This window comes from Episyrphus balteatus, chromosome 2 (genome assembly GCF_945859705.1).
Source record: "Episyrphus balteatus chromosome 2, idEpiBalt1.1, whole genome shotgun sequence".
Taxonomy (NCBI): domain Eukaryota; kingdom Metazoa; phylum Arthropoda; class Insecta; order Diptera; family Syrphidae; genus Episyrphus; species Episyrphus balteatus.
Genome location: NC_079135.1, coordinates 90,459,776 through 90,479,401, shown reverse-complemented (window position 1 = coordinate 90,479,401; position 19,626 = coordinate 90,459,776). Strand labels below are relative to the sequence as shown.

Here is a 19,626-nt window from a genome sequence, read left to right as displayed (position 1 = left end):
AAAAAAGCATCACTTGGAATTTGTTTCTGCCAAAGGTCAGATTTATGTCATACAACGAGTAAATTCACAAATACTTAATGATTTGTGGTGTTGGTAATTGCTGAGGTGCCAGCACATAACTTTGTAAAATCGAGCAGTGGCAGCACCTATTTTGGATCAATTGAACATTTTCCATTTTAAACCTTCGATTGAACCAAATTGCATGCTGCCCATACTCGATCACACTCGATTGTATCAAGTTATGTGCTGGAGCCACAGATTTCTGATGTTGATGGAATCTCTCAGCAGCAAAGAAAAATCAAGTTGATGGGTACATATTTGCTATCGTGAACATTCTAGGTAGGCTGAATTCATTAATACAGTGATGATTTTGCATGATCGTGCAAAGCTGCACTTTGCAGATAAGGTTTTGTTTTTGAACCATACAAATGGCAATGTTGCAAAGTAAGGGATGCATTTATGAATTCAACATTGTTCAAGAATGTTTGACGAAAGCGATTATGCATCAAGTGAACAAACATGCGATTTTGAATTTACTCACCATAACCAGCATTTAAAAGTGGCAACTTAAGCTGACAATGGACATAAATCTAAGTTTAGGCTTTAAAATTTAGAGAAATTTGCCGATTCCACAAACATTTTCTGTGTCTTTCAATTAATTTCATTTTAAAGCCTAGAAAGTTGCTGATGCGAAACGAAAAATCCCATACAAAAATCGCACAACGAAATCGTAAACGAAAAATTTCGTTGTGCAATACGCCGTTCCACCAGCGAAATTGATAATTATGCCAGTTTATTTGGAGAAGTCTCCACTTCTCTGTCGCACAAAAATAGATGCCGGGGACATTGTGTCCTGCGGAGAAATGACATTTGAGTTTTTTTTTGTTTGTTCATTTTGTCATTGCGAGCATATCGTTGTCCTGGGTGGAGACCGTTAAAAAATTCCGTTTCGCATCGTACGATTTACTAGACTTAAGAATGCAATGTTTTATGCGACCATTTTATGGTAAATATATGCAAATTGCACAATCTTGTACTTTTCTTAAAAGTTTGACAAAGTAAATTTTGTTTTTCAGCTGGGTTTCCTTCCAATTTTATCTTTTCTATCAAGGACAAAAATAAATTAAAGGTTGAATAAAAAAAAAACTATAAATTCATACCTCTTTAATAGAACCCTTAAACTCCAAAGCATTTGCAGTGTCACTAAACTATCTACTTCAAGGACTTCTTTGTCATTGTTGATAAAATTAAGCCACTTTCTTCACACTCCATAATGCAATTATTGAAACATGAATGATGTTTTGAAATCATGTTGTTATCTATGTAGTATATCTTCAATATCACTGTTTGTTGGGTACTTAAGTTTATTACAAGCTTTTTTATGGTTAACGAGGTATATTGTGTCCCGATAGTCTCTACCACTCTGCGTTTTCAACGTCATTTTCTAGTATTTTTTTGGAATCACAGATAAAACCAGGAAAAATTTGCGACACAATTAAAAATATCTTCTGCTTTTTAAATTAGTTTAAACTACAACAATCCAACTGATTATTCAATTACTGAGATTTATGAACCGTATTTTTGTTTTGTTATTCTTAAGAAAATGATGGCTTTAAAGTATGATTGTTTATGATTTTTTGTTGATTTAAAGGAGCCTCACTCTGAATTCCAACTTATCACAATTTAAAAAAAATTATATTAAGGAAAATGAGAAGAAATTTGATATTAAAAAAAAAAAAACATATTTAAGTGAAATAAATAAAACTTTTTGTGTAACCGCCATCGCTAACATTTTTGTTGTTGTTTTGATGAATGAAATTTAAATTTGTTTAGAACAATAAGATTGTTTTTTTTTTTTGGGGTTTTGTTATTTGTTTGTGTTTTTAACGTATTTTTGTTTTATTTTATGTTAATAGTTTGCATATCCCTAACTTGAAAATTTTACTTAAATTCAGTTATTATTATTTTATTGTTTTTTTTTTTTTTTTTTGTTTTTAATTTTTGTTACGTACAAAAAGACCACAACATTCACTGCTTGTCATCATACTTCACATATCATGTACATCATCTCACTTTATATTTATATTAAATACAATTTTTAGTTTTTTTTTTTAATTTTTTTGCGAAAAGAATATTTTTTTTTTTTAGTTCAAGTCGCCAGTGTAATTTTTGACTATTTTAATTTATATATATTTTTTTTGTTAACTATTTACAAGTACTAAGAATTATGTAAGATCTTAATTGTTTATACTTATTAGCTCAATCTTATATAAATCATTTTTTATTATTATTTTATTTTTGTTTTTGTTTATTTTTAAAGTTCTTAGTTTTTGTGTGTTAGTTATTTACATATTTTCCATTCTTTTTTTTTTACTTACTAGTTTTTGTTTGGGGTCTTTTGTTCTTTTTCTTAAAAAAAAAAATAACTACCATTCTTGGAAATAAAATATGAATGCGATTAATTTGGGGGGAAAAATGTGACGAATGTAAGAAAAAATTCTTCCAACAAAACGGACTGAATGAAGACAACAAATAATTTAATAAAAAAACATTTGATTTTGTGTTTCACTTTTTTTGTTTATTTTGTTTTCATTTTTTTTTTTTGTTTTTATTGTATTGATATCATGGGAGAAAGAGGATGTCAGCTTGATTTTTTTTTAATTATTTATATTTTGTTTTTTAAATATAAAAAAAACTTAAATATCCAATTAAAGGTATAAAAAAATGAAATAATTAATATTCTTTTTAAACGTATTTTTTTTTTGTTTTTTGGAAAAAAATAAACTTATAAAAAAATTCTTGTCGCTGATTTAAACTTACAATCATATTATCGTACATTAGCATTGTTTTTTTTTGTTTTGTTTACTTTTTTTTATATAACTCTTAAATTATATATAAATTTAATTTATTATTTTTTTTGTTTCATTTTACCAGCTTTATTATATTTTACAAAAAATATTGTTTGTTGGTTTTGTTTTTTTTTTCTATTTTCTTTGTTCAGTTTTTTTTTTTTACTTTTAATTATCTGTTTTTAGTTTAATTATTATTTTATAATTATTATTTGTAATTTAAGTAAATTACGAACTTAAGTCTACTGATTTTCATCGTCATCTCCGTCACCATCGTCATCATCATGATCGTCATGATGTTGTTGCTGCTGCTGTTGTTGCTGTACGGCAGCAGCAAGTAACGCAGCTTTTTGCGCTGCCTGCGCTTGAGCAATCATTGACGGCGCCGATAATGGAATTTTCCCACTTTGTTTGTAATCTGTCATTTCCTATAATAAAAAAAAAGAATAAAATCAATTAGTAAAAATACAATATTTTTTTCTAAAATATTAAATAAAAAATATTTGAGTTACACAAATACATAATTTTAACATGAACTTTTTGAAACATTTCACAATAATTTCCGAGTGTGAACATTCTTTCATGTATTAGTTAAAATCCACTACTTTCTGTTTCTTCTACTCAATCGATCTCTCAAGATATTTAGCTCGGACTTGTTCATATTTTGGAATTAGTAAAGCTTGAATCAACTAAACAGATGCTTCTAAAGTGTTCTTAAAAAGAGTGTATTCAAATGAAGTGAGACACTATGAAATCAGTATAAAAAACAAGGTGCCATTTTCATATCGTCGTATCCTTTTTATAGTGATTTGATCTTACATTTTTTTCGATAAGTTTTTAGCATCAAGTTAAATGAACCCTTTTGCAAATCAAATTCACAATTTTTGTTAAAACAGATATTTTTTTTATGTGATGTAAATAACATTATTAGAGGCCTTTTGACATTCGAAAGGTGAGCTTTCTTTGCCAAAGGTCGAGTTTTACCCATATTCCGGAATTGGATCGAGAGTGAATTGAAATCACTTTTCAATTTCACGTGAAATGAAATTACATGTTCTACATTTCGACCGATTTCGAGATTTCTTCGAGCTTTCAAATTGTCAATTTTGAATAGATATATTAAAAATCTGCAACGAAATGTGGATTTGCATTGTGTCGCGCATCAATTTAAATTGTGATTAGTACGCCTGGATATAGAAAAGTCGGTTTTCAATCAAAAACATTCAATTACCACTATCACAATAATCACAATTAGCCCTACTGTGAAAATCGAAATGAAACGTACCTGTCTGCATTTTCGACTTTCTCTAATTTGTTCAATCAATATATTTTGATTTGAACGACAAAGAAGAGTTAAAAACATTATCATACATATAACAACAACTCGAATTTCATAATTTTCAACATTTTGTCAATACATATGTCAAACCTTCTCGCAGCCTCAGTATCATGGGCTTAATGGTAGTTACATTACTCATGTTTCAAACCTATTGTCAAAAACATATGACAAGTAACTTTTTATTCTATAAAATGGATAAAGTACCTACTCATAATTGCCTTAAATGAACGGAAATAAGTTCTTTTTATATAAAATAAATATTGTGAACTAGGCTGTAAAATTTTTTTGGACTGTGAAAATGATCAACTTGTCATCCTGGATCAACTATATGTCTTTTTGTATTCGGCTAGTTTCATATGACACGTGCCTTTTGTCTTATTTTAGGAGGTGAGGCACAAAGTCATTGCCCTCAATCAATTGGAGGTGCTATTTCCATTATGATAGAAACATATGGACTCCTTCTATGCGTTCGGGTTCGAAGGGAGACTCTCGTGTCTCTACAGCAAATATAGTTTAAGTTAAGTTATATGACAAGGTATTCTTGTGGAATGAAACAAAATGAACGATGATTTAAAACGACTAGCTATCGTTCGATTCACCGCTGAGTCAACTTTTTCAAAATTAAAATATTTAAACAAAAAACCAACTATGCAAAATCAAATATGTTTTTTTTTTTAACTTACCCTTTCATAACGCGCTTTGTCCTTTTCAGCCATTAATTCATATTTCTGTTTTGTCTCTGGCTCAACATCGGACCACTTTCTGCCTAATTCTTTGGCAATATCTCCTACGCCGTATTCAGGATTTAGAGCTTTAACTTTGTTACGTTCATCATTACAAAACCAAAAGAATGCTGATCTGTTTATTTAAATTAAAAAATTAAAGAAAAAAATAATGATTAGATTTTCAGTAATAAAATTTTAAAAAATATTTTATTTATATAAAATTTAAATTAAATACAAATTCTTTCTACGAACTCACAATGATCTTTTGGGTGCATTGGGATCCTTGATTTGTTTCCGTTTCTTTCCTCGTCCAACAACAACGCCCTTAGGAGGAACATAATTTTGCATTTCGAGGTCATATCTCTGCTTGTCTTTTTCGGCCATTTCATGGAATCGTTTTTTCTCCTTATCCACCATTGTCTGGAAATGTGGGAGTTTATATAAGTTATTTGTTGCTTTGGTTTATCCGTAGCAAGGAATAGCCTTGACGTTTATTTTTATGTATTTAGTTTTTGGTTTAAAATATAGAGTAATTAATTCCCCCTGGAAAAATTATCTTAAATCAATAAATAGAGTAGAATTGTTTTGATAAATTAAATGAAATTCAACTCAAAAAATATTTCTGATAATAATATTTCTGATAGTCCGGAATATAAAATTGCATAAAATAGTGTTTCTAAAGTTAAATAAATTGACCACTTTTTTTTCTCGCTAGCGCAATTTGCTTGTAAAAAAAGTATACAAATTTGTTTTTAAGACCATAAAAATAAGTTCTCTGCATCATTTTTGTAGTTTTTCCATTTCAAGAAATCATCACAAAATCAATTTGAAAATTTTTACTCTTGTACTTTTTCACTTTTTAGATCAATGTAGTTAAGGATTTATTTAATTGATTTTGAAAATCTGTTAAGGGAACATCTTTGAAGAATTAACTTTGATTGAAAATAGTATTATTTTTTACAGTAACCGCGCCTCAAAGTTAGGACAAAAGGAAAGGTACTGGTAAAAATTGTTTTTTTAATTTTGAATATTAAAATGGGAGGAGGAATAAAAGATCCAGGTAACCGGTAATGTCATCCACGTTTTGTGTATCTTAAGAAAGAATCTGTTTCAAAACTAGAATCATGAATAGCCTAGTGAGTCCTTTAAGGGTGTGTGTTATAGTAATGTTAACGTTTCTATTCTTGATTTATAACCTAACATTTTAAGACCGTTTGTGTCGTCATGTTCAAGAAGTGAATTTAAGGGGCAACATGGGCTACGAGCCCATGAGGAGCAAAACCAATTTTGCAAAAATTGAGGTAACCTACAATTTTCTGGCGACAATGATTCTTTTAACAAGGTAATGATACTCTTAAATGCTCAATTCTTCACAAGAGACAGTACTCTGAACAATATCCAGGTGAAGGAGGGTAGATTTCAACCCAGAACCTCTGGTGTCAGAGTTCATCCAACAAACTATTACGTCATGAGGCACTACAATTGGAATAGAAAGGACAACTAAATGTTTTGCATCTACGAAACAAATCCTTAACATTTTGGCGACATCAAAAGTGTTCGAGGATGGAAAATTTATTAATTTCCACTAAACAAATACTAATTATGAATACATAGTTGCATAAATGAGGCATTCAGAATAATAATGAATGAAATCCATTTGAAATTTGAAATCTTTCTCAGGAACTAAAGTAACTTTTGAAAAAGAAAATGTTTCACAGATCAATAGCTCTATACCTCCACAATTTTTTTCTTTCTTTCTATTTAAGATAAAACGAAACAATTAATTAACAACCAACTTGTAGAGAAGTGGACTTGACTCATTATTACTCTTAACGCCTCGTATAATGTGTAGGTACTTTTCAATGATCCTCAGTGGATGCTTTCAAGACAAGACCTGAATTTGTAATATTTAGCGTTTGGTAGAACCTAGAAAATATGGGTTATTTTTAAGAAGCGAATACAGTTCGGTGATAAGAAATTCTATATAGAAAATCATTGCTAAAATGAGAAAGAGAGTTGGAGACAAAAGGCAGCCCTGCGGCACACCAACATTTATTTCGTTGATTTAAGACTTGAATTCATCTTATAGATGCACCGATTTTCGATATGGAAGTGCAATAATCATACTTTGGAAACAAACTTCTATGCAAAAGGTTAGATTTCTAGGGAGAGCTAACATGGGAGTGTCATTGAAACGTTGGTTACCTAGTTCTAGTGCCAAGAACTGATTCTATGAAGGAGTGGGTCACTCTTTCATTTCAATCAATTTCACTGATCAGCTAATTCACACCTAGTGTAAAAACAAAAATGAATCTAAAACCCATTTATACTTGAAAATCCACAAAATGATAGATAAGTTGTTGTATACAGTATACTACTAGTTAATTTGCATATTATTATTTTATTTATAAAAGCACTCGGGGAAAAAAAAAGTTTTCCTCTAATTACAACCGAGTGACCTCAGAGAGTAAATAAAATGATGTAATTAATTGTTGTTGTTCAACAACACAAAGTACATACGTAGCTTACTCAAAGAGAATTCTAAAAAAACAAAAATCCTATTGTGAAAAAAAACATAATAAAATAAAAGTAGGTAAACAAGATTAGTGCGTGGCAAGAGCTTAGCAAATAAAACAAACTTCCAGGTTCATGGTTCCACCACCAAAAAAAAAAAAGAAAAAAAAAAAAACTGTAGGGGATGTGATGATGTTAACACAAAGCTGTACAGTGTGCACATCAAAAACGAAAGTAAGTCAAATTTTTTCAATAAAAAAAAAAATTACATGAAATATTGAAAAAAAAAAAAAATATTTACACCGAACATACTTGGACACGCAGGTTCATTTGGTAAAAAAATAGAAGTGATGGAATACAAGAGAAGGGGGAAAGAGGGACATCATCATGGTTATAAAATTCAAAAAGCCCCAAATATATCCAATTTATATTTTTGCTCAAGTATGGGGTTTGGGAAGGGACATTGAATAATTTGAGTGTATGCAGTTTTAATTTTTTTTTTTATTTTGTTCCAACGGAGGGACGAAAACGACGTCGACAACGAAGAGAAAACGGCAATGTCTAGGGGGATATATTTGCCACCACAGCATGTACGAACGAAGAGGCAGCTGAAATCATTCCCCCCAACAACACACAACATAGTCAAGCCAGTTAAATGAAAAGGGGTATAAGCGGAAATAAAGGAGGAAGAAGAATTCAACCAACCGAGGCACAAAATGACGACACGATGGCAACGATGGCCCAGCTTTGCACAGCACAGCAACACAAAACGAGTTTTTGGTTCTGTTCATGGGCTTCAGTCGTTGCCGTTGTCGTCGTCGTCATTCGATTCAACCAAAAGTGATGGTCGATGGTGAACGAGAAGAGAAGAGAGAAGAGACGAGAAACGATGGCGAACGATGATGTTCGCAAGGGGTAATTGCGAGTAGACCGGTTTAATTCTATACATCTTGCATTACACATCATCCTATGTACATACGTATGTATGCATACATACATACATTTACCAGCAATGGTCATATACCTAAATATATATATATACATTTGTATGTAAGTATATATAAATTTATATATATTTATATTGATTGCTGTTGACAAGAACTGACAACGGGTAAGGCAGGCAGACAACAGGGGTAGTTTGGTTTGGAGCGCGGGTTGTTTTGAAAAATTCTTTAATCTTTGCCAGCTGAAATTGAAGAGCGACTCAAATTCAAACGGCAAAGAAGAACATGTTTTTACTTCTGGTCTGTTCTGTCTAGATGGCGTTTAACTCAGTCACACCATATTCAAAACTATCCGGAGGGTGTACCTAGTCGATGCAAAAAAATTATGAAAGTTCTGTCCGGGACAAGGTCGAGCAAACATTTTTTCCTATGCAATGATACAATTTATGCACACACAGATTTTCGATATATGTTTTTAACACGGGGTTCTGTGTTGAACAAAAGGAAATTCTAGCGAAAGGATAACTGTTTCACAATTAATAAGTTACTATTTCGCAAAATTTAAAAATATCCACTTTGCAAGAGCAAGAGCCTAAAACTACAGAAGCAAATGAACAGATTCATAAACTTTAGGTCCTAAAAATTAAAGTTTTGGGTATCTACGTAACTGGTTAGCTATCCAAAAAATCTTTCAAATTTAGGCAATTATCACCCGTATTCTGCTATTCGATTTCACGTCAATCGAAAGATTTCCTTCCTTTACCACGTCAACATGGCTTTGAAAAAACGCTTAATTTCGAAAGCAAAACGTTGTTTCCGTCTGTTTTAGAAATTTTAAAGAACAAATTTTAACCCCCATTTAAACGCTTCTTATTTTAGACTTTCACGTGAATCGAATAACAGCTGAATACGGGTGTATATTGAAAAAAGCAATTCAAGAAAAAAAAAATCTACCTAACTTGTTTTACACGTCTTACTAAATTTCCTTCAGAAAATGACATTGACTAAACATCTATTCCCTAGTGTTTCCTGCATGCGTTCATTGTATCCTTTGTACCCACTCGGAGTCAACAATTTAGCGTCTTTGAAAATGTTCGCCTTGCCCTTCATTAACGCAAAACCACCGTCTATGACGCGATAGATCCAATCAAGGAAATTTGTTTCACTTAGAGCAGCATGAATTTTTTGGAGATTTTGATACGCTTTAGCCAAAGTTATGTGTATAATTTATATGGTGTTAAATCAAGTTAATAATGCAAAAGAATGTCGTTAAAGTGACCTCATCTGATTGCTTTGCAGGCATTCTGAACAATATTTGATTTTGATCCACTTTTCTGATGTTTCAATTAAGTGATATTTACGTTATGATGCGGCCTTGAGGTTTTAAAAAGTTTGAGTCCGAGAAATTGTTCGATTACTATACATCTCTTTCAAAAAATCAATTGATTCCATTGATTTGCTATGAATGTTACACATATGTTGTGCACATCAACGTGTTTAAACTGACTCCATATACAGATTCTAATAATCTCTCTCATTACCGTGAAAGACTACGAATTGATATTCTTGGCTCTTTATCTTTAGCACGTCCACATTTAACTGAGTGTGGACGAATAGCATACTGGTCAACAAAAAAAAAAAAAAAAAAAAAAACAGTGTTGATCGACAACACATCATTTAAGCGACCACTACAATGATAAATTTAGCTTGACTTTCATGAAAAGTATTGACAAACTTGGACCATTGTGCAACCATGATATTGCAAGGAACTTCCTTACTAATTGAACCAGTTGGAGGTTCTAACAATCCGGTGAAGGTTGAAGATGTCTATTGATTAAACCACTTGTATCTTTTAAATAGTATTTTTTCCAAATTTAAGTTACGTGTACTGGAAAGAGCAGGTCTGAGTATAGAAAGTTTGGGATCGTTTATTCTTTGTAATCAAAACAACTTCTGCAGAAGCCGTTTGAGACTACTGCTAGTCTTACAGCATGTCTGCAGTGATTAAGGAGACTAAGATTTAGTCTTTCTGAGTATAGTGTGGAAGAGTAGTGATCCGAATGAATTCAGAATATTTGTCTGACCCAATATTGGTCCATTGGAAGATGTCTTCGAAACGAACAGCTGTACCCGCGACCACTTGTTTGCTAAAAATATCAAGGGGTGAAAGATTGAGTAATATATCTCGTACTGCAGAAGGTGCCGAACGCTGAAACGCAGTCTGAACGTTTCACTTTAAACTCAGCTTTTCACGATGTTACTTTGTCCAATGAAGTCTACCAACCAAGCAGTCAACCCATAAATGAAAGCAGCGAAACGACAAATAAAATGTGCAACTCAATACAAATACTGTAACCTAAATTTTATGTATGATTGATTTTGAAATCAATCTTATAACTTTAAACGAGCTAAAATTGTTTATATATATATATATATATATATAAATATATATAAAATTGGGATCTCGGAAACGGCTCTAACGATTTCGATGAAATTTTCAGGGTTTGTTCATCTAAGCGAGTAAAAAGTTTTGGAAGTATTTTTGGAAAAATCCGCCCACTGCCACGCCCACTTTTTGAACATATAAGTTTTTTCGGGAACGGCTCTAACGATTTCCATGAAATTTTCAGAGTTTGTTTATCTAAGTGAGTAAAAAGTTTTGGAAGTTTTTTTTGAAAAATCCGCCCACTGACACGCCCACTTTTTTTAAAATATATGTTTTTTCGGAAACGGCTATAACGATTTCGATGAAATTTTCAGGGTTTGATCGTCTAAGAAAGTAAAAAGTTTTGGAAATTTTTTGTTGGAAAAATCCACCCACTGCCACGCCCACTTTTTTAACATATAAGTTTCTTTCGGAAACGGCTCTCACGATTTCGATGACATTTTCAGGGTTTGTTTATCTAAGCGAGTAAAAAGTTTTGGAAGTATTTTTGGAAAAATCCGCCCACTGCCACGCCCACTTTTTTAACATAGAATTTTTTTTTTGGTAACAACTTTAAAGATTTTGATGAAATTTTGAGGGTTTGGTCCTCTCTTATATTAGTTTTTTTCAGTTGCTTGTTTTTTGTTCTGAAAAACCCTGTTTTGTTGAATTCAAATTGTAATATTTTGCGATATCTAACTGCAACTTAGAAAACTTTTATACTTTTTTGAAAACTACAATAACTGGGCAACTTTTTAAAATAATAAACCATTCTCACATCATATAATTAAACGGCGAGCATGGTTTTTGTGGTACAAATTACCGGGCCCCCAAAAACCGAAGGGGCATAAATTATACACGGAACGAAAGAGAATGACGCGTAGATGTGCAGACTCACATTTTTTTTTACTTTTTATTAACCGAAATAACGAAATTAAACAAATTAAAATTCGATACAAAATAAAAAAAAAAAAAACAAAAACAAAACAAAAACAACTGGAATTCTATTGGAAAATTTCCAATCGACTGGAATGAAATGTCATTCATGACTGAATGAATGAATGAAAGCATTCAGCGAAAATCAAAAAACATTAAGGTGGTTTCACATTGGTGTGTTGTTTTAACTATGGTTAACTTTCATTGTTTTAGTAATCTAAGCTCAGAAGTAAGATGTTTGTTTTATTACCATGAATTTTTTTGTTAAAATTGAATTCTATTAAAATCAAGTCTATTACTAAGGTCCAATCTTTTGTAAACACTTTTGATACCTTTTCTCCTTTTCTCTCTTGAAAGAACATAAGAATTTGTCAGCAATTACATGAAGCCTCAAGAGGCGCGACTCTTTTTAAACATAATGAGTGCAAAAGAGAAAAAAGATGAATGAAAAAATTATCCGACCGGAGAGTCGTGGGTCGTGAGTACGAGACTCTTTTTTGACGTTTCTTTTTCCACTTTTTCTTTTTTCAACATTCCCTCACATTTCTTTTTGCTTCTTGGTGCGATACAACAACAACAAATTTTAATTCAAAAGATAAATGTCAAATTTGAGTCCTTGACTAGAGGCATCGTGTAATAGTACGCGCCTCACAGAATGATTACACACCCGACAACCAATTTTGGTTCTATAAAGCTTTACAGATGCAATTGTTGCTTCTTTAAAGCATTATAGAAGCAAAATTGTTAGTAGGGCAGCCACACAAAAAAATATAAAAGTTCTGACCTGGGATTGCGACTAAATTTTTCATATAGTTTTTGGGTCGCTGAAACCGAATCCGAATTCCGTTTTGCTCCATCACGTCAGGTTTTCGAGATAACCTCATAAAATGTCACGAAAACAAAAAATTTGTTTCTCTGATCTGGATGTGCGAATATGTTAATCATATAGTTTTTGGATCACTGAATCCAGATTCGAAGTCAATTTCGCCCTATCACGTCAGATTTCTGGGATATCCTCAAAAAAATGTCAAAACCAAAAAAACAAAAGTTTTTACCTGGGGTTGCGACTAAATTTTTCATATAGTTTTTGGGTCGCTGAAACCGAATCCGAAGTCTATTTTGGCGTATCACGTCAGGTTTTTGAAATATCCTCAAAAAATTTCTAAACTCAAAAAATCTGACATTTTTTGAGGATATCTCAAAAACCTGACGTGATACGGAAAAATAGAGTTCGAATTCAGTTTTAGCAACCCAAAAACTATATGAAAAACCTAGACACAACCCCAGATAAGAAATTTAGTTTTTTTGGTTTTGACATTTTTTTGAGGATATCTCAGAAACCTGACGTGATAGGGCAAAATTGACTTCGAATCTGGATCCAGATCAAAAAATTTTTTTTTTTGTTTTCGTGACATTTTTTGAGGTTATCTCGAAAACCTGACGTGATGGGGAAAAACGGACTCCGGTTAAGCCTTAAGGCTTTAAAAGTATAACTACAACGGCAACTTTTTGCGAAAAGTCAAAAAGTGATAGATTTCAAACTCATTTTATGACAGTTTTTACGACGACAAAATAAAAAATAATGATGCAAAAAGCTTATTTTTTGGTTTCCAAAAAAATTTTTGGTAGTTTTTTCCAAAAATTTTAACAAAAACAAATATTGCTAGAAAGAAATAAAAAAAAATTTAATTTTGTAAATTTCCCACTTTTTCACTTTTTAGGTCATTGTAGTTATGGCTTTAACATGAAAAAAACGTTGTTGCGCGAAGTTGTTGTGAACGCACCTTTAATAAATGTGAACCTATCTTTAATCATTAATAAGTATCTGAACGCATTCATTAAAATTTTAATGGAAACCTTACCACAAATATCATTCCAAACTGGAAGTGCGATAAATAACGCCCTCTCCCTTCCGGAAATTTAAACTTCTACAAGCTAAGCTAAGACGAGAACCTACAAAGTATACAATGATGTGAATGACAAATTTGAGTGAAGTTGGTGGAAGTTGAATGATTGAATGATGGAATTTAAATGAATGGAACATGAAACAGGTTGAATTGAATCGCAAAATGCAAGGTGCAAACACAATGCATTAAGGCGAATACACTTTGCATTTTCTTTTTCGATACTTTTTTTACGTAGTTGAGTGCAGTTAAAACGTAGTTCAACAATATCTAAATCAGGTTTAAAAAATATCAAAAAGTAGGTATATTATATATACCTGTGTATTTTGTCTTCAAAAAGTGTAGTTAATCGCAACAACAAATACTATACAAAATAATGAAACTATTTTGGTAAAATTGTATTTAAAGTTGTTGCAAATAAAAAAAAATAAAGAAATTGGCGCTCGAATTTCGAGGGCGGGGTCGGCTAGTTTTTTATAAAACTTGAAACTGTTAGTTAATTTGCACCGAAATGGCATATCGAATAAAAAATATTTTGATTAATTAATTGTTCCTAATTACTTGGCAAATGTTTTCGTAAAAGAATTAAAAAAAAAAAAATATATCAATAATGGGCGCAGGAAGCAAAATACTGTTGCAAAGTAGGGATTTTTCGAAATTTCACAAGAATTGCCTTAAATCGAAAACCGTAAGGATTTGGGATGAACAAGGTTCCAAATTCTGAGAGCCCTTAAGTTCCCCAATCAGCATATTTCGTTTGATCCATTACTTTTGGGACACCCTGTATAAGTAAATATAGAAAGCAGTAAAGCATCCACTGATACAGAATAAAACAGAGACAGGGATAAAAATAGTATTTCTTCATACTAAGCTTTGCCGACAAGGCTAAACTTGATAAAAAGATTAACTTTATATTCACCATCCCAAACTTTCTGACACGTAAATTAAAATTTGAACAAAAAAGGATCTCATTGCTATAAGCATTTTCGATAATGCAGATTCCTGTAACCCTTCTATTCATTGCTGATCGTATATTCAAACTTAAATAAACTGGATTATAAAGTGGGAATGTGATGTTTTGTAACCCGTGAAAAAACTGGTCATTGCAAACTTAACTGGTAGAACAGAATGATGTAGCTGTGGCTGTGTCTTGGTGCCAGAATACGTAGCTGTGGATGTGGCAAGGAAATTCGCTGTGGTACAAGTCGAGTCGACTTTTACTTCAAGCTACAAGCGCAATGACTTTTGACTTTTCTAATGTGGTTGCTCAGTTCAAATAATTTTTTTTTGTCAACGGGTTTGACATTTTAGTGCGCCACATATTCTGTTCATATTTTCTAGATTTTGAGCGATTTTATTTTTCATCTTGTACAACGGCGTTTTTCTTTGCCACAAGCGAATTTTCATTCTGTTCAACCAGTAAACCCACTCCAAAAAATTGCTGTTTACATTTCACTGAATGTTATAACAATTTAGGATACCGAGCAAAGCTCGGTCACCCAGGTACTTTCAAATTAAGCTTGATTAAATTGAATCAGAATCGCTGCATCCAATTCAACTTTTTGAGCTAATTCCAATTCAAACTATTATTATGCAGGACCTACAAGGAGGTATGTCTGATTTGACGTCTAATTTCGGATTCGATCTTCATGAATGAATCATTCTAACTTAATTTTTCTTTTTGAATATTGGAAATATGCAAACTTTTGACAATGGAACAAGTAAGGTAATTTTATTGAAAATATTATAATTTAACTACTATTTAATATAATTTTTGAGTCTTTTTGACATTTTTCTGTAATATTGATCAATGCATAAACCGTCCGTTTGATGATTGATACCATCTGCAGTCTAAATTGTCAATAGGTGCACATGGTACCGTACCTGCAACCGATGAAATAAAAAGCTTATTTGAAATAAAACAACTATGAAAAGAAAATTTAACACAGTATTAAAAGACACAAGACATTTTTGTTTGCCAGTTTTGAAGAAAGAATAGCTGGACTTTTTCAGACGCTTTTCGTTTTATATTGTTGTTGTTATGGGATTTGAGCGATTCACCTCTATCCAACGAATAAGCCCCCCAAACTCTTTTGCCAATAATTTCACTGTATAAGCCCCCCCCCAAGTTCTCCCTCAAGGTCCCACTTTCATCCATATTAATTTCCCAACAGCCAGAACCAGTAGAGGAGTTAGCGCAGAGCAGAATCGTATTCGTTCGTCGTGTTTATAACATACCCACACCTTCACACAAACACACATTGAAACTTAACCCTGGGGCACCATGATGCACCACCATGATCCTCCAAACACAACCGAACGACCGACGTCGTCCTCATAGCTCTGCCACCACCACCAACCACACCACCACCCAAAAATTTTCAACCCGCTTTTAATAAGTTTAGCTCGTTCTATCACTTTGTCGCCCCCCTTTCCGTTCCCCTTTCTCATCGTCATCATCATCATCGTCGTCCTAGTCGTTTCACTCTGCTGCTTGCTCCGCTACCCTTGTACCAACCGACGTCATCCATGTTGGATAAATTGCTCGTTTGCCTTCCTTCCCTCCTGTCACCTCCCCTCATCCTTTTGCCCAACCAGTAAACAATTTCCCATCAAGCAACCATCTTCGGTGCCGTCGTTATACTGCTCCGCTCCTACCCTTCTCTCTTTTATTTCCAATCTTTCCTCTCTCATCCGCATACGTCTCTTCCTGTTTTTTTCTCTCCCCCCACAAAACTCTTCACCTTATAGCCCGGGTGGTGTTTCAACTCATTTCAACCTAGCATGGAAAATAATGTATTTTAAAGCTCGCGCGCCGCGCAAATGTTCTCCATTGATTTTTTTAAAGAGAAACACCAGTGCTCGAGCTCGAGCAGAGAAGCAGCAGCTTTCCCATCCCCCATTCTCATTGCCACTCCAACAAAAACAACAACAGCACATAACAATAAGGGAAGGAATGAGGATTAGCGAAACTATGGGTGGGCGCTGACGCGCTGCTGCTGCTGCTGGGGCTAAGGAGGGTTGCTTGGTTGGTTAGTTTCATTTTGTTGGCTGGTGGTTGAATGAAGCACATTAAGTCCTCGGTTGGTCCGAGAAAAGGGTGCGGTGGCAGAGGCAATGGCAACATCGTCGTCGTCGACGTTGTCGTGCGTACGTGGTGATTCCCTTTACTTGCCACCTCTTGAACACAGTAGCACCCATAGAACGAACAATCTTCTGCCTACCCTCAAACCACTAAAACTTGGTTTTCCCTTTGCTCTTTGTTGGTAAATTCCTCTTGTATACGTGAGCCAAGTGCACTCAATTCCAGCTCCAAGTAACCATCCTTTTCTGTCATCGCCCTTACTCTTTCTCTCTCTATCTCTTCTCTCTCCCTATCTATTTCAATGACATTAATTTTTTTTTTTTTTAATTCCTACTCCACCACCATTTTTTGTATTTTCACATTTTTTTTTTGTCAATTTCTACCAAATACACTAAGCATTTGTTTATTTGAGTTTGAATAAAAAAAAAATTGTCCCACAGTTTCGCTTTTTTTTTTCTTTGGTTGAATAGGAGGTATATGATGTTTATAAGTTTCATTCATAATTTCTCACAGCAACCAAAGTTTGACGAGACATCCAGAATGAGGCACAAGGACACGTACAGGATCATTCTTCGTGGGAAAATGGAAAATGTAATGACCAGAGATACCCAAAGGAGATGGGAAACTTTCGTACGTTTTACCCCCCAAAACCCATTTGTTTATTTCGTGTTGTTGTAATCTCTTTTGTATTCGTGAATAAATGTGAAAAACACACATAGTGTAGCCACGGTGTTTTTACGCACACCTAAGCAAAAATGTACGATTTTTCACGCATACTTAGCCAAAAATGTATATTTTTTCACGCATACTTATCCAAAAATGTCTAAAGCAGCTTGTAGGCAAACCCGTATGACGTCAGAAGTTTCTCATCTCTTTTGGGTATCTCTGGTAATGACTTTTTTTTTACACTTACACACCATTCGCATATTTTTTTGTGCAAGTTTTTGTTTTGTTTTGTGGGAGCAAGTTGGTCGGTTTAATTAAGTCAAATAAGGAATAGGAATATAAAAAAAAAGGATATAATGCATTTCAAAGTGTGGGCATATAATTGGGGTTTTGTATAGGTAATTAAGACATTATGGATCCATGGTTTTACAGAAAAAGGAGAATAGATTAGAAGACAAAAATATCAAATTCGGTCTAACAAGGCTGTTCTAATATTCGTTCGAATTTGAAAACCAAAACAAAAATTGAATCCATACGGATTGAAAACGGTTGTTCTGATTTTCATTTAACTTTTTTGTTGTTTTTCGGTTTGCAATTTGCTACCCGGATTGAAAATGGTATTGTAGATCCGATCTTTTTTCCAAACACCTATGAATCCGCAAAATGTGTTCGAATACGGAATTCGGAAAAGCTAAAATTCGAAAACGGGAGAAAAAAGAATTCGAATGCAAATCAGAAAAGTCGTGTTAAAGTGGTTTTAAGAGAAGTTGGGTTAAATTTAAAAGCAGTCGGATCTGAGGGTACTTTCAAATGCGCTGCTTTTGACTAAAGCTATTTATGACAGTGATAAACACAGTTTTTGTAACCTGACAAACTCACAAGTCCTGTCAGGATTCCGTGAAGTATTTGAACTGCTTCAAATTAGAAAAGATTTTTTTTTTGAGAAGAAACTAACAGACCAACACGACCATAGCCCAAAAACCAAATTTTCAGTTGGAAATTGATGCCAACATCCTTAAGGCTTAGTTAAATTTTGTTTACTAGATCTAGAGTTTATTTAAGCAAATAGCCTCAGACTCATTTAGTTTAGTCGTTAATATTATTCATTGTTTACGAAATAAAGCCATTACCATATTGGCCTGCTGTATAGGGAAGGAAGTATTGACAGTGTTACCGTTGGATATGTCCTTTTAAGGATTTACGGTCCCTTTAACGTCAAAAGACAATGCAACAAATGGCAAAGAAGATAGATGAATAAACAAAGCATGATCTCATCTCCAATACTAGATTGATTCTGATCAGGTAAACATTTTTGCATTTTGCGTTAGATAGCTTCAAAACATGGTTTATTAATTTATTTTGATTGTCTTATGAGATAATACAGATACAATAATATGTAATAGGTAAATGTTTTTATGATAATTTTTTAAATGATTATGATTTTTTTTTTATGATTGCTTTCACCTTTCAGCCGAATAAAACCAAATTATTTAAAGCTTCGGAACAAAAACAGACCTATTAGATGTGTTTCTTTGGGCTCCTGCTTACAAATTAGGGCATTCGTTATTTAAGGGTTTTTCGAGAATCAAGTTCCTAAGTGGAAAAACACTATTTTTTTAGATTTTTATTTTGACGCTGGATGGCGCCCCCAGAGGGTAAAAGTTTTTTTCTCATTTGATATAGGTAATGTTGACTACTAATGAAGACATTTTTTAAATATATACTTAAAAGTAAAAAAGTTTGTTGAGGTTCTTGTCTACATTAAACAGCACTTTTAAAAAGGTATAAATCATCTCTGACGAGGGATTAAGACAGGACATTCATGTCCTGAATAGACCCCTGATCTTAGAAAGATGGTTTATACCTTTTTGAAAAATGCATTCAGAAGCACTAAAAGTTCTTTGCAGTAGATACTGGAGCCCAAAGGAACTCATATTAAAGACCAATGCACTGGTGTTACTAATGTGCAATAACACTGGGCAACAAAATTGAACTTTTTTTGCCACAAGAACCAAAACATACTTTTCTAAAGATTTAAGGGGTGCTGAAAAAAACGTTTTTTGTTTTGCATTTTATAACGGTAATATTTCAACAAAAGGATGTTAATAGAATATTTCCGACTTCGGATTCGAGTTCACCACCATTAAAACCGTCAGAAAAGTATATTTTGGTTCTTGTGGCAAAAATCTTCATTGACAAATGTGGAATACTGAGACATCAAAGCTTCGAAAGGTTTAAA

General features: G+C 32.9%; 1 protein-coding gene across 6 annotated transcripts in view; it reads right to left on the bottom strand.

The window, feature by feature from the left end:
- Positions 1–1,955: 1,955 nt before the first annotated feature.
- The window catches only part of LOC129910066 (high mobility group protein DSP1), a 44,542-nt gene continuing 26,871 nt past the window's right edge, over positions 1,956–19,626 (bottom strand). For 5 of the 6 annotated variants that reach the window (XM_055987319.1, XM_055987314.1, XM_055987317.1 and 2 more), the window contains 3 exons: positions 5,170–5,333; positions 4,872–5,046; positions 1,956–3,277 (listed from right to left, as the gene is read on the bottom strand). In XM_055987319.1, coding sequence (XP_055843294.1) covers positions 3,092–3,277; positions 4,872–5,046; positions 5,170–5,333 — 525 coding nt within the window. In that variant the 3' untranslated portion in view covers positions 1,956–3,091. The remainder of the gene's footprint in view (positions 3,278–4,871; positions 5,047–5,169; positions 5,334–19,626) is intronic. The other variant, XM_055987318.1, reaches the window with a different exon arrangement.